The sequence below is a fragment of the Sus scrofa genome, chromosome 15, assembly GCF_000003025.6.
Source record: "Sus scrofa isolate TJ Tabasco breed Duroc chromosome 15, Sscrofa11.1, whole genome shotgun sequence".
NCBI lineage: Eukaryota > Metazoa > Chordata > Mammalia > Artiodactyla > Suidae > Sus > Sus scrofa.
Genome location: NC_010457.5, coordinates 59,553,698 through 59,565,918, shown reverse-complemented (window position 1 = coordinate 59,565,918; position 12,221 = coordinate 59,553,698). Strand labels below are relative to the sequence as shown.

Sequence of the window (12,221 nt, the reverse complement as noted above, 5' to 3'; positions counted from 1 at the left end):
AAGAACAAGTCAGAGGGAGGAAAAAAAAAAAAGCAGGGGGGGCAAGTCAGAGACCTGCCAAGCCAGCTTAGAAAATTCCAGAAAACTGAAAAGGGGAAGAAAAGCAACCCAAAAGTACCATCTCACAAATAAATGACTAGGTATTCCAAAATAAAATTATAAGCAATACACTGATTTTTATCCCAGATATACATTTACAACTGTTTTCCTTTGTCCTTTTAAATATATTTGTAGGCTAACTCAGAATTAATTTTTCCAAAAAATATTCAAAAGAATACTTACCCTAACAACAAATACTGGACACTTTACTTTATTGGTTGATGTTCGAACAAACTTTGTTGTCACCGCATTCATAGGATTATTCAACATCCCTATAGGTGGGACAAGCTACAAAAAAGAAAACTGAGTTTAAAGAGCTCCAGGTCACACATAGGACATAACTAGGGACAGGACAAGGGAATTATTTCAACGTTTAAAAGTAAATTCATGGAGTTCCCATTGTGGCTCAGCGGTAACGAACCTGACTGGTATCCATGAGGACACAGGTTCAATCCCTGGCCTCGCTCAGTGGGTTAAGGATTCAGCGTTGCTACGAGCTGTGGTGTAGGTCACAGATGTGGCTTGGATCTGGCACTGCTCTGGCTGTGGCATAGGCCTACAACTGTAGCTCCAGTTCAACGCCTAGCCTGGGAACCTCCATATGCCACCGGTGTGGCCCTTATAAGACAAAAGACAAAAAAATATTAACTTTCTTATTACGAAGACTTTGAGGCAGTACAATCTTTTGTCAGACAATGCTTTAAGCCCTAAATCAAAAGGCCACCCTTGGAATTCCCACTGTGGTTCAGGGGTTAAGAATCCGACTAGCATCCATGAAAATGCAGGTTCAATTCCCTGGTCTCACTCTGGCATTGCCATAAGCTGTGGCACAGGTCACAGTTGTGGCTTGGATCACAAGCTGTGGCACAAGTTGCAGATGTGGCTCAGATCCCACACTGCTGTGGCTGTGGTGTAGGTCGGCAGCTGCAGCTGTGATTCAAGCCCCAGCCTGGGAACTTCCACATGCCACAAGTGCGGCCCTAAAAAGACAAAAAAAGTTCACCCATCCCCAGATTAAAAGGAAAATTTAAATTGAGATTAAAAAGATAACAATAACCTGTGGTTTACAAAAATATGTTATATTATCCCTTTAGGAATGTTTTCAATTATAAAAATGTAAAAAGAAAAGTCCACGTTTGAATTTGAGATCCCGTATTTTTAGGTTCAAATTAAGCAAAGAGATTTTTATGAAGCTAGTATAACAACATCTTATACTTACATCATTATAATAACCTGCATCAGGCTGAATTGCCCTCATATCTCTCTGGTCTCTTTGCCATATTCTATTCTGTTAAAACAAAAATTAATTAATCAATATATACTCTAGTTACACTTAATTTGAAACTTAAGTAAATATTTATAAAATGCAAATTGTCATTAAAAGGGAGAAAAGATTGGAAGTTCCCATTGTAGCACAGCTGAAGCAAATGTGCTAGTATCCATGAGGATGCAAGTTTGATCCCTGGCCTCCTTCAGTGGGTCAGGGATCCGACACTACTATAAACTGTGGTGTAGGTCACAGACGCAGCTAGGATCCCACATTGCTGTGGCTGTGGCGTAGGCCAGCAGTTGTAGATTCAGTGTGACCCCTAGCCTGGAAACCCATGTGCTTTGAGCGCAGCCCTAAAGAGCAAAACAAACAAAAAAACTTCCATATGCCAGAGATTCGGCCTTAAAAAGCAAAAAGGGGGGAGGGGGGAGAAAGGAGGATTAAAACTTTTTCATTATGTTCTAAAAGACAGACAATAGTATCTTAAGAGATTTTTCCCCTCTTATCCTACTGACATTGCTTAGAATTTCCCTCCTCTTTTACTTTTACCATGCCTCTTCACCTCTTTTATTATGCTGAACTCAACCAATCATCCAAGATGCTACTGACCCCAACACATTCTACTGGCTGTACCTTAATAAAAGGCAAAAGGATAAGGAATAGACAGACATCTTCAACTCCTTAAAAATCCTCAGCACAAAACAATTCCTCTTACAGTGCCCTTGGTTTTCTTAATTCCTTCCAAAGTCTCCTGATCTAGTTTACCAACACAAACACCTGAAAAAGCCTAAATCTGTCTTTACTTCTATTTTTCCATATGCCTACCACATATTCATTATTCCCAATAGGCATATAGGTCTTTAACAACTTGTCTCAGGTAATGAAAAGCAGCCAAATTTTCTTCAAAGGAGATGGAACAGACTGAAACCTGATTAAAGCAAAAGGAGTTAGTAAGAAAAGCAAATCACAGAGTCTAATCGCTAGGTTAAGACAGGTAAGTAAAGAAATCAAAGGGTAGATGTGTCAAGCTGACATAGGTTTAGGTAGTCCCCTACCCTGCCTTTATTTGCCATCTCAGAATTGGTTTCACCCTACAAGACTGTAGGGGGTGCTCAACACTCAAGTAAATAGATCCCTTTTCCCTGAGCAGCAGGGAGAGTTGTGTTGCTAGTGCCAATGTCTTGGACCTGTAAAGTCACCATTCTGAAGGTATGTTCTCATACAAATATATCTCTGTTGGTAGTCTCTTAACATTTTATAACCACTGTGGGTTTAACAAGTGTTTTAAGGTTGGCTTAAGGTCAGATGGATAAAAGTACCCTCTTGTGAAAATTGTTGTGATCCTTTATAACAAAGCCTATTTCTAAATTGGAACCTAATTTTAATAATTTTTTAGGGAGTTCCAGACTTGGAGTAGCAGAAACAAATTCGAATAGGAACCATGAGATTGTGGGTTCGATCCCTGAACCCACTCAGTGGGTTTAGGATCCAGCACTGCCGTGGAGCTGTGGTGTAGGTCGCAGACACGGCTTGGATCCTGTGTTGCTGTGGCCCTAGCCTGAGAAGCTCCATGTGCCGCAGGTGCAGCCCTAAAAAGGCAAAAAAAAAAAAAAAAAAAAATTAGATTATTCATGTGCACAAAGAGTCTTTAAAAAGTACTCATTTTTATTTGAGATGAAATTCTACTTCATGCTACTAATTCAAAAACCACAGAAATGATCATTACCTTGCACTTTAAACACTTTCTTCTTTTTAAGACACCAAAGTTTAGTCATCTGAGGCACATTAATTAGACTTACCTCTAAATACTTAATTACAGATGGATTATAGTCTATGGTTTTTCGGTTTACTGCTTTTCTCATTCGTTTTCCATCAAAGGTAAGCTGTTGCATTGCTTGTTGCTGTGCAAAATCAGGTCGCTTATAAAACAGCTGTCGAGGTGCCTGGTGTTGGAACCTTGGCATATGGAAAAAACGAGGAGGAGAACCAATTTCTGTAGCCATGGTGATGTTTTCGTTCTAGGACACTAGAGTAAGGAAAAAGTACTTTCACTACAAATACATCAGCACTGAAAACATTTTTAAGCGAATATTTTTTTTTTACACTTTTCTTCCTTTTTCTAATACGCATCAGTTCAGCTTTTCCTCAATCTTTTTCCAAAATGAATTATTAGACTTAATGCAGGGATGAGCTACACATGTGAAAAAGGTCAGTTCACAGAATAAGTGCTAAAAAGTATGTTATAAAATTCAGCCTAACAGAAAGAAAAATCAGTTTATAAAAGCTTGGGTTGAGTATGTTGCACCATGTGGTGGGGGAGGAAGGTAAAAATCACTGAGAACTGTTCACATTTTTAAAAATAAAGTTCTCATTACATGTTTGATAGTATATCAAGTAAGTATATCGTAAGACCCCCCTTTTATCTAAGAGTCATTAAAATTTTTTAAACCTGATTTTTGTTCTTTTAAATTTCCTAGGACTAGTGTAAAAAGTGGAATAAACTATCCTATTTCATATGAATGTAAAAGTATGTATATCTAATTTCAAAATAATCTAATTTCAAAAGCTACTTGTCTAGCTCAAAGTAACTACCACAGAAACTTCTCAGTATGTGTATTATATATTTATATAGGCAAAATTTAGCTAACAGCTGAAGAAAGAAGTGTTAAGAGTTCCCATCAGGGCTCAGTGGTTAGTGAACCCGAGTAGCATCCATGAGGAGGCAGGTTCAATTCCTGACAGTAGGCTAAGGATACAGTGTTGCCATGAGCTGTGACATAGGTCACAGAGGCAGCTCAGATCCAGTGTTGCTATGGCTCTGGCATACGCTGGTGGCTACAGCTCCGAATGGACCGCTAGCCTGGGAACCTTTATATGCTTGGGTGTGGCCCTAAAAAGACAAAAAGACCAAAAAATAAGTTAAGAGCTTAGTTTTTCAACTTTATTGCTCTCCAATTAAACCTACCTTTCAGTAATATAAATATGCATGATTTAAAAACATATCTTAAGCATATTTTAAAAAGCACACCATGAAAAACACATAAGTGGTATTAAAAGCACTTCTGCAATTTTTTTTAAAAAAAGAGAACAATTAGACTCTCCATTATTTTTCCATATTCTTACATTTGCCTTTCCTCATTCAAGACCCTAAAGGACCTGGAAATAAATTTATGATTGCCTTCAGATGAAAACATTCTTAGTACTACTTAATTCATCCTTGTCACTTTAGTTGTCTCCTGAAACCATTCAATAATAATAGAAAGAGGATGGAGGAGGGTTGGAGGCGGGGGAAGAAATCCTGACTATCACAACACCAAAAATAAAGTAATAAAATTATGTATTTAATACATATTATTACCACTACTCTGGAGAAATCCCAAAAGGTCCCTGACAAATGTTAATTTGTACAGAGATAAGACACACTCTGTCTCTCTTTGGGCTGTGAGTAAATTAAATTAGAATGTAATACACGAATTCCCATAGTGGCTGAGTGGTTAAGGAACCCAACTAGCATCCCTGAGGATGCAGGTTCGATCCCTGGCCTTACTCAGTGGGTTAAGGATCCAGCATTGACGTGAGTGTGAGCTGTGGTATAGATCGCAGACCCATCTCAGATCCCACACTGCTGTGGCTGTGGTGTAGGCCAGCAGCTACAGCTCTGATTTGACCCCTAGCCTGGGAACCACCACACGCTGCAGGTGCGTCCCTAAAAATACAAATAAATAAATAAATAAATAAATAAGGCTGGTGAAGAATTGCTTTATTCAGTTATCCCATGAATACAACTAAGTTTCAGCATCCAGATTTCAACTAACAGTTTTAATATAGATGCCCAGGCCAGTTATTTTAAAAGAATGCAGCTTAGAAAAGTATGTTTTAAAATTACTATTTTTTTCACTTTATAATCATCAAATGTCTAATTTTATTAGAATTATCCAATATTTTAGTTTCTAAAATTACTGATGTCAAATGAGAACAAAGACTTTTACATATATCAAAAGAGGCTTAAAAATTATTGAACCAAAAAGGGGGAATGAATTCCTGAAACATGCTATAACATAGATGAATCTCAAAAACATAAGTGAAAGAAGCTAGACATTTTAGGTCACATATTGTATAATTTCATGTATATGAAAAATCCAGAACAGGCTAATACATAGTATATCACACTCTCTTCCTCTCCTGCTCTTTCTCTCTCCCTCTCCACCTCACCACCTACCTGGGCCTGACCTTTTTCCATAACTATCTTCCCTCTCTTTAAATGAACAGCTATTTACCTCAAAAAAAAAAAAAAAAAAAAAGGCTTATTAGTGGTTGGCAGGGGAAGGGTAGAATGGGAATGACTGCTTAAGGGCAATGGGGTTTCCCTTGGAGATGATGAAAATGTTTGGAAGCAGGTAGAGGTGTCAGATGCACAGCACTGTGAATGTATTAAGTGGTGCTGAACTGGACGCTTGACACAGCTCGGATCCTGCGCTGATGTCGCTGTGGTATAGGCCAGCAACTGCAGCTCCAATTTAACCCCTAGCCTGGAAACTTCCATATGCTGCAAGTGCAGGCCTAAATAAAAAGGAAGAATGGGGTGTTTAATACACTGGAAAAAAATTTTAGATGGAGACTAGACAAAACATTAATACAAAGTTAATGGTGTTGAAGCTGGGTGATGGGTACCTGAATGTCAAAGCACTAACCAAGAGGCAAACTAAGGATCTACTGTACAAATATGAGGAAAATGACTGAAGTCAAATGCAAAACAATCAGTATGTTGTTACTAACATTCTTGAATAATTCACATGTTAAAGCTAGAGAAAAATATTACTCCTTCATTTAAGACCTTACAGAAGATGAGAGAAAATATCTTTCCATTTACAGATTTGTTGACTAAAACTTGTTCTGAAAGAAGGCCTTTAGGAGTTCCCATCATGGCTCATCGGGAATGAATCTGACTAGTATGCACAAGGACACAGATTTGATCCCTGGACTGACTCAGTGGATTAAGGATCCAGCGTTGCCATGAGCTGTGGTGTAGGTCGCAGATGGGGCTCGGATCTGGCATTGCTGTGGCTGTGGTGTAGGCCAGTGGCTACAGATCCAATTCAACCCCTAGACTGGGAACCTCTATATGCTGCGGGTGGGCCCTAAAAAGAAAAGGAAAGAAAAAAAAAAAGGCCTTTAACTTTTCCTTGAATTGGTCAAGTATCACTTGTGTTCCAGAAATAAAGAAAGGTCTGGTTGGCATAAAGAAAAAGAGAAGAATGGCGTTCCCATTGTAGTGCAGCAGAAACAAATCTGACTAGAAACCATGAGGCTGCAGGTTCAATCCCTGGCCTCACTCAGTGGGTTAAGGATCTGGCATTGCCGTGAGCTGTGGTGTGAGTCGCAGATGCGGCTCGGATCCTGCGTTGCTGTGGCTGTGGTGTAAGGCCAGCAGCTGTAGCTCTGATTCGACCCCTGCCTGGGAACCTCCATATGCCATGGGTATGGCCCTAACAACAAAAAGAAAAAAAAAAAAAAGAGAGAGAGGAAAAAAAAATATGACTACATTCTAAATCAAAATCCAGTCCTGAAATAAAACATAAACAAACCTGACAAGACAGTAACCAGTCTTCATACAGGCCTTACATTTCAGCTTCAGCTTCCCTTACTGCAAACCACTGTAACTCGACCAAAGTCAAACAGAGCTTCTTTAGAGGTTGTTATGAGCTAAACTGTACCCCCCAGCCCCAAATTCATATGTGGAAGTCCTGACCTGCAGTACCCAGAACATGATGCAGTACCTCAGAATGTGATGAGATTTAAAGAGAAAGCCCTAATCCTTATACCTGGTATCCTAATAAGAAGAGGCAATTAGGACAAAGGCTTGCACAGCAGGAAGGCCATGCATGTGAAAACATGGGAAGATGATGGCCACCAACAAGCCAAGGACAGGGGCCTCAGAAGAAACCAACCCTGCTCATACCTTAACCTCAGACTTCTAACTTCCAAAACTGTGAGAAAATTAATTTCTGTTCTTTAAGCCACCCAACCTACGGTACTATGTCATGGCAACCCTAGCAGAAAAACACAGAGGCAGAGCATAATACCTGGACAGACCTCCTGACTCTCCTTCAACATGGATTGCCAAAAGATTTCAGCAATAATGATATAATGGCTTTCTCTGAATGAGACAACAGAAAACTTGACATATGAGATTGAAAAATGAGTGGTCCAGATAGAAAGAACCATCATTCAAGTCATTAAAATTATCCTTTTCATGCTTTACTCCAGACTGTACTTCAAGGAACTAAATATACAACCAAATACATAAAAAAAAAAGCTTTATCTTTCATAAAAATAACTACCGTAATTTCTACTCACTGCATGCAGTATCCATACTTGAGCTACATTAACAGAAGACCACAATTTAAACTAGAAGTCAGAGTTGTACCCAAAGCATAATTCATGTCACATCTGGTATGGAAGGTAAGGAAGGGAGACAGAAGGGATGGGGCGGGGGGAACAGGGGCTGTAAGCAAAAGAAGTCAAGGTAGAACAAGAACAAGTAATTTGCACATGATTATTAAATATACACTAATAATAGTACCAAACTGCTAAGAAAAACATCCACCTGAAACATTGTATTCATCGTGTCTTTTTCGTACATGCAAACCTTCGATGTTTTAAGGAATCAGCACAATTTTATCAAGTGCCTACTTTTTTATTATACCTTGCATTGTGCATAACATATAGTTCTGACTCACTGAATATCACTTCTAAGTTCACAGAACAGATTTCAGACTTTGAAGTGTCTGGTCTCTGTCTCTATTTCTGGCAAATACAAAGACTCCAGAATTTACATAAGTCTGCAGCATATTCTTAGCCTTCAAGCTTTCAAGTATTCTACAAAATTAGGCAAGGCATGCAACTTCTCTGCATGTTTTCTCAACTTGGGCAATGAGTTTAATGTAGATAACTTCAAAGATCCTTTTTCCTCAAAGATATTACTCTGCATGAAATACTGTTCTTTTAGTCTGTTGAACAAACTGAAATACTCAAACTTAGTTCTCCAATGCCTGTACACCCAAGTCCATACAAGCATTATAATTCTGCTTCTTGTCCCAACTATTATTAAAAAACCTCTTTTATAATCTTACTCATGTGACACCACCAAGACTATAACTGAAGATAGGAAAAAAAACACAAATGTTTTTCTTATGGAAAAGTCATTACAAGTTTCACACTGTAGAACTGTACTAAAAAATAACTCATTTTATTGAACCTAAACCTAATTGAAGTAATAACATCTGTATACCAGTGGTAACGAAACCTTAAAAATTAGAGCAACAATAGCAGAATGAATAGAAAGGGATTCATGAAAGTGTTAACACTTTAATTGGAAACTATATAGAAAAAAGTTATTAAGATAATAAAAAGATAATAACGATGAGCAGGCACCATCAAATTCAACTAGTTACTATACCTGGGAACTGTTGAATTTGTTGAAAAATCCCTGTGACATGGGAAACATAACAAGAAATGTAATTCATTACAAGAAGTAATCAAAAAAGAAAAAAAAAAAAAGTAATCAGTCTGCACTAAACTACCTGTGACAGGCTAAAGACAGTCAGAGACAACCACATAGTCTGCTCTCAAGACAAAGTTTATCAAAACAGAAGAGCTCAAAAAGAAAGCAATGTGAGAATACTACTACTGCTTGTTTGCCAGGAGCCAGTATGGGTAACAGGGATATAACATAGGATGCCAGGTACACAATTCAGCCCTGAGAAGTTTAAATTCAGGGTGGGGTGTGGGGGAAGTCAGAGGAAAAGACATTGAGGGAAGAAACAAAAATAAGTAACATTCATTCAGTACATCATGACCTGTATAATCTTTTCCCCAGCCAAACATAATCCAAAATAATCTGACTCCATTAGAAAATTTTTACCATCACAGTCAATCTCCAGCTAAAACACAGGGGATAAAGGTGCACAGTTGACCCTTGAACAACTAGGGGTTAATCTGTGTATGATTATAATTTGGGTCAGCCCTCCGAATCCATGGTTCCTCAAAACTTCAGATTCAACTAACAATGATGCACTGTAGTACCTACTATCAAAAACTATCTGCCTCTGGAGTTCCCGTCGTGGCACAATGGTTAACAAATTCGACTAGGAACCATGAGGTTTGGGGTTCGATCCCTGGCCTTGCTCAGTGGGTTAAGGATTCGGCGTTGCCATGAGCTATGGTGTGGGTCTCAGACACAGCTTGGATCCCAAGTTGCTGTGGCTCTGGCATAGGCCAGTGGCTACAGCTCTGATTAGACCCCTAGCCTGGAAACCTACATATGCGACAGGAGTGGCTCCCGGAAAAGGCCAAAAAAAGACAAAAAAAAAAAAAAAAAAAACTATCTGCATCTGGAGTTCCCATCATGGCTCAGGGATAACGAACCCAACCAGTATTCATGAGGACGCAGGTTTGATTCCTGGCCTCACTCTGCGGGTTAAGGATCCAGCATTGCTATGAGCTGTGGTGTAGGTCACAGACGGGGCTTGGATCTGGCAGTGCTGTAGCTGTGGTGCAGGCAGGCAGCTACAGCTCTGACTCAACCCCTAGCCTGGGAACTTCCATATGCCGTGGATGTGGCCCAAAAAAGACCAAAAAAAAAAAAAAAACCCAAAAATTATCTGTGTCTAAGTGGACCTGAACAATTCAAATGCGCACTGTTCAAGGGTCAACTGTATTTTTATTTATTTATTTTTTTTATGGCCACACCCGAGGCATACAGAAGTTCCCAGGCCAGGTACCAAATCTGAGCTGCAGTTGTCACCTACATGCCAAAGCTGTGGCAACACTGGATCCTTAACCTACTGCACCACGCCAGGGATGGAATCTGCAATTCTGCAGCAATCCCAGACACTGCAGTCAGATTCTTAACCCATTGCACCAAGCAACAACCCCTCAAATGTATTTTTTAATAGGAAAGTAACATTGCTAAAACTTAATTCCAAAATTCAATCCAAAATGAATTAATCAAATGCTTCACAGAACTGAATGAAAACATCTTTAAGATTCAGTAGGGTGGAACTGAGGGTTTGCATCAAAACAAAAATAAAAAACACCTCTATGACCTGAGAGTTCATCAATTGGCCAAAAGTACATATAAAGCAGTATTTTTTTCCTTTAAACCAAAATCATATCCTATTGCTGATTTCTTTAATCAACATGGTTTACAACTAGCATTACTTTAATGGCATTCAAGCTGCTACAATATGCTATTTGGGTTAAAAAATATCTGGACCCACAGAAATACATATTTGGAAAAAGGAAGAATATTTTAATAGCCTCAGAAAATTATGGATTTTTTAAAATATTCTAACAAAACTTGACAAGTGGTAGGTTTTCTTTGTTTGTTTTTTAGGGCCACACTTGCGGTATATGGGTTCCCAGGCTAGGAGTCAAATAGGAGCTACAAGCTTCTGGCCTATGCCACAGAGACCGAAATTCAGGATCTGAGCCTCATTCTTGACCAACACCACAGCTCATGGGAATGCTAGATCCCCAATCCAGCAAGTGAGGCCAGGGATTGAACCCACATCCTCATGGATACTAGTTAGATTCATTTCCGCTATGCCACAAAGGGAACTCCGACAAGTGGTAGTTTATTAAATAAATATTAACTGTAATGCAGCATTTGAAATAACATCAATAAGCTTTTTATACTCTGTTATATTCAAATACACTGGCTTATTTTGCATTTTGGAACCTTAACCCATGCATGACTTTATAACATCATGCACTGAACGTTTGGAAAACACTTGTTCCGCAGAATTAGACATTTCACCCATGAAATTTCTTACAGTACATATAATAATCATTTTATTAAAATCACCATTGATCTTATCATAAAAACTATTAATAACTGGGAAACTCAACCTCACATGGCAAATGTGAGCTTTTCCAAAACTGTAATATCTTCTTTAAAATCTTTTTTTTTTTTTGGCTTCCCGTGGCATATGGAGTTCCCGGGTCAGAAATCAGATCCAGGCCTCAGTTGCGACCTATGCTGCAGCTGTGGCAATGCTGGATCCTTTAATCCACTGTACTGGGCCTGTGCTGGGCCAGTGACTGAACCTGTGCCTGGAACTGCAGAGACACCATTGATCCTGTTGCGCCACAGTGGCAACTCCAAAAACTCGATTTTTCTCACTGGCAACCAATACTGTTAGGTGCTTTCCTTGAAAGAAGTTTACCTACATTCATCTTCAAGAAAAATATCTGCCACAACTCAAGAAGTCTGAATGCCATAACTTGTTCTTTTCTTTTAATATTTTCAATACAATTTTTAAAACAGTTTTAGGACCATAGCAAAAGTGAGCAGAAACTACAGAGTTGCTACACACACACACACACACACACACACACACACACACACACAGCCCTCTCCCCCACAACATTCAGAATGGTACATTTGTTAAAATCAGTATACCAACATTAATAAATCATTATCACTCAAAGCCCAAAGTTCATATGGATGTTCATTCACTCCTAGTGTTGTGCATTCTATGGGCTTTGGCAAATGTATTCAGACTGGTTCTTTCACAGAGCATTATGTATTTAAAGTCCCTCCAGGTGATCCCTGGTGGCCTAGCAGGCTAAGAATCCAGTGTTGTCACTGCTGTGGCTAGGGTTCAATCCCTGGCCCAGAAATTTCCACATTGCCTCAGGCAATCAATCAATCCAATAAAGGCCCTCCGGGTCTTTTCCACCACAGCTTAGATCATTTCTTTTTAGCATTGAATAACATTCCATAGTCTAGATGTACCAACTCTTTGTTTATTCACTCAACTATAAAGTACATCTTGGTTACCTAAGT

At 39.0% G+C, this 12,221-nt stretch overlaps 1 protein-coding gene across 7 annotated transcripts in view; it reads right to left on the bottom strand.

Annotated features, from left to right (window-relative positions):
* WDR33 (WD repeat domain 33) overlaps positions 1–12,221 on the bottom strand; it is a 119,219-nt gene that overhangs the window by 73,132 nt on the left and 33,866 nt on the right. For all 7 annotated transcript variants that reach the window (XR_002339188.1, XM_021075457.1, XM_021075460.1 and 4 more), the window contains exons 2-4: positions 3,169–3,395; positions 1,319–1,387; positions 283–387 (exon numbers count right to left, since the gene is read on the bottom strand). Coding sequence is in view for 6 of the 7 variants with exons in the window: in XM_021075457.1 (XP_020931116.1) it covers positions 283–387; positions 1,319–1,387; positions 3,169–3,372 (378 nt within the window). In the remaining variant the exon portion in view is untranslated. The remainder of the gene's footprint in view (positions 1–282; positions 388–1,318; positions 1,388–3,168; positions 3,396–12,221) is intronic.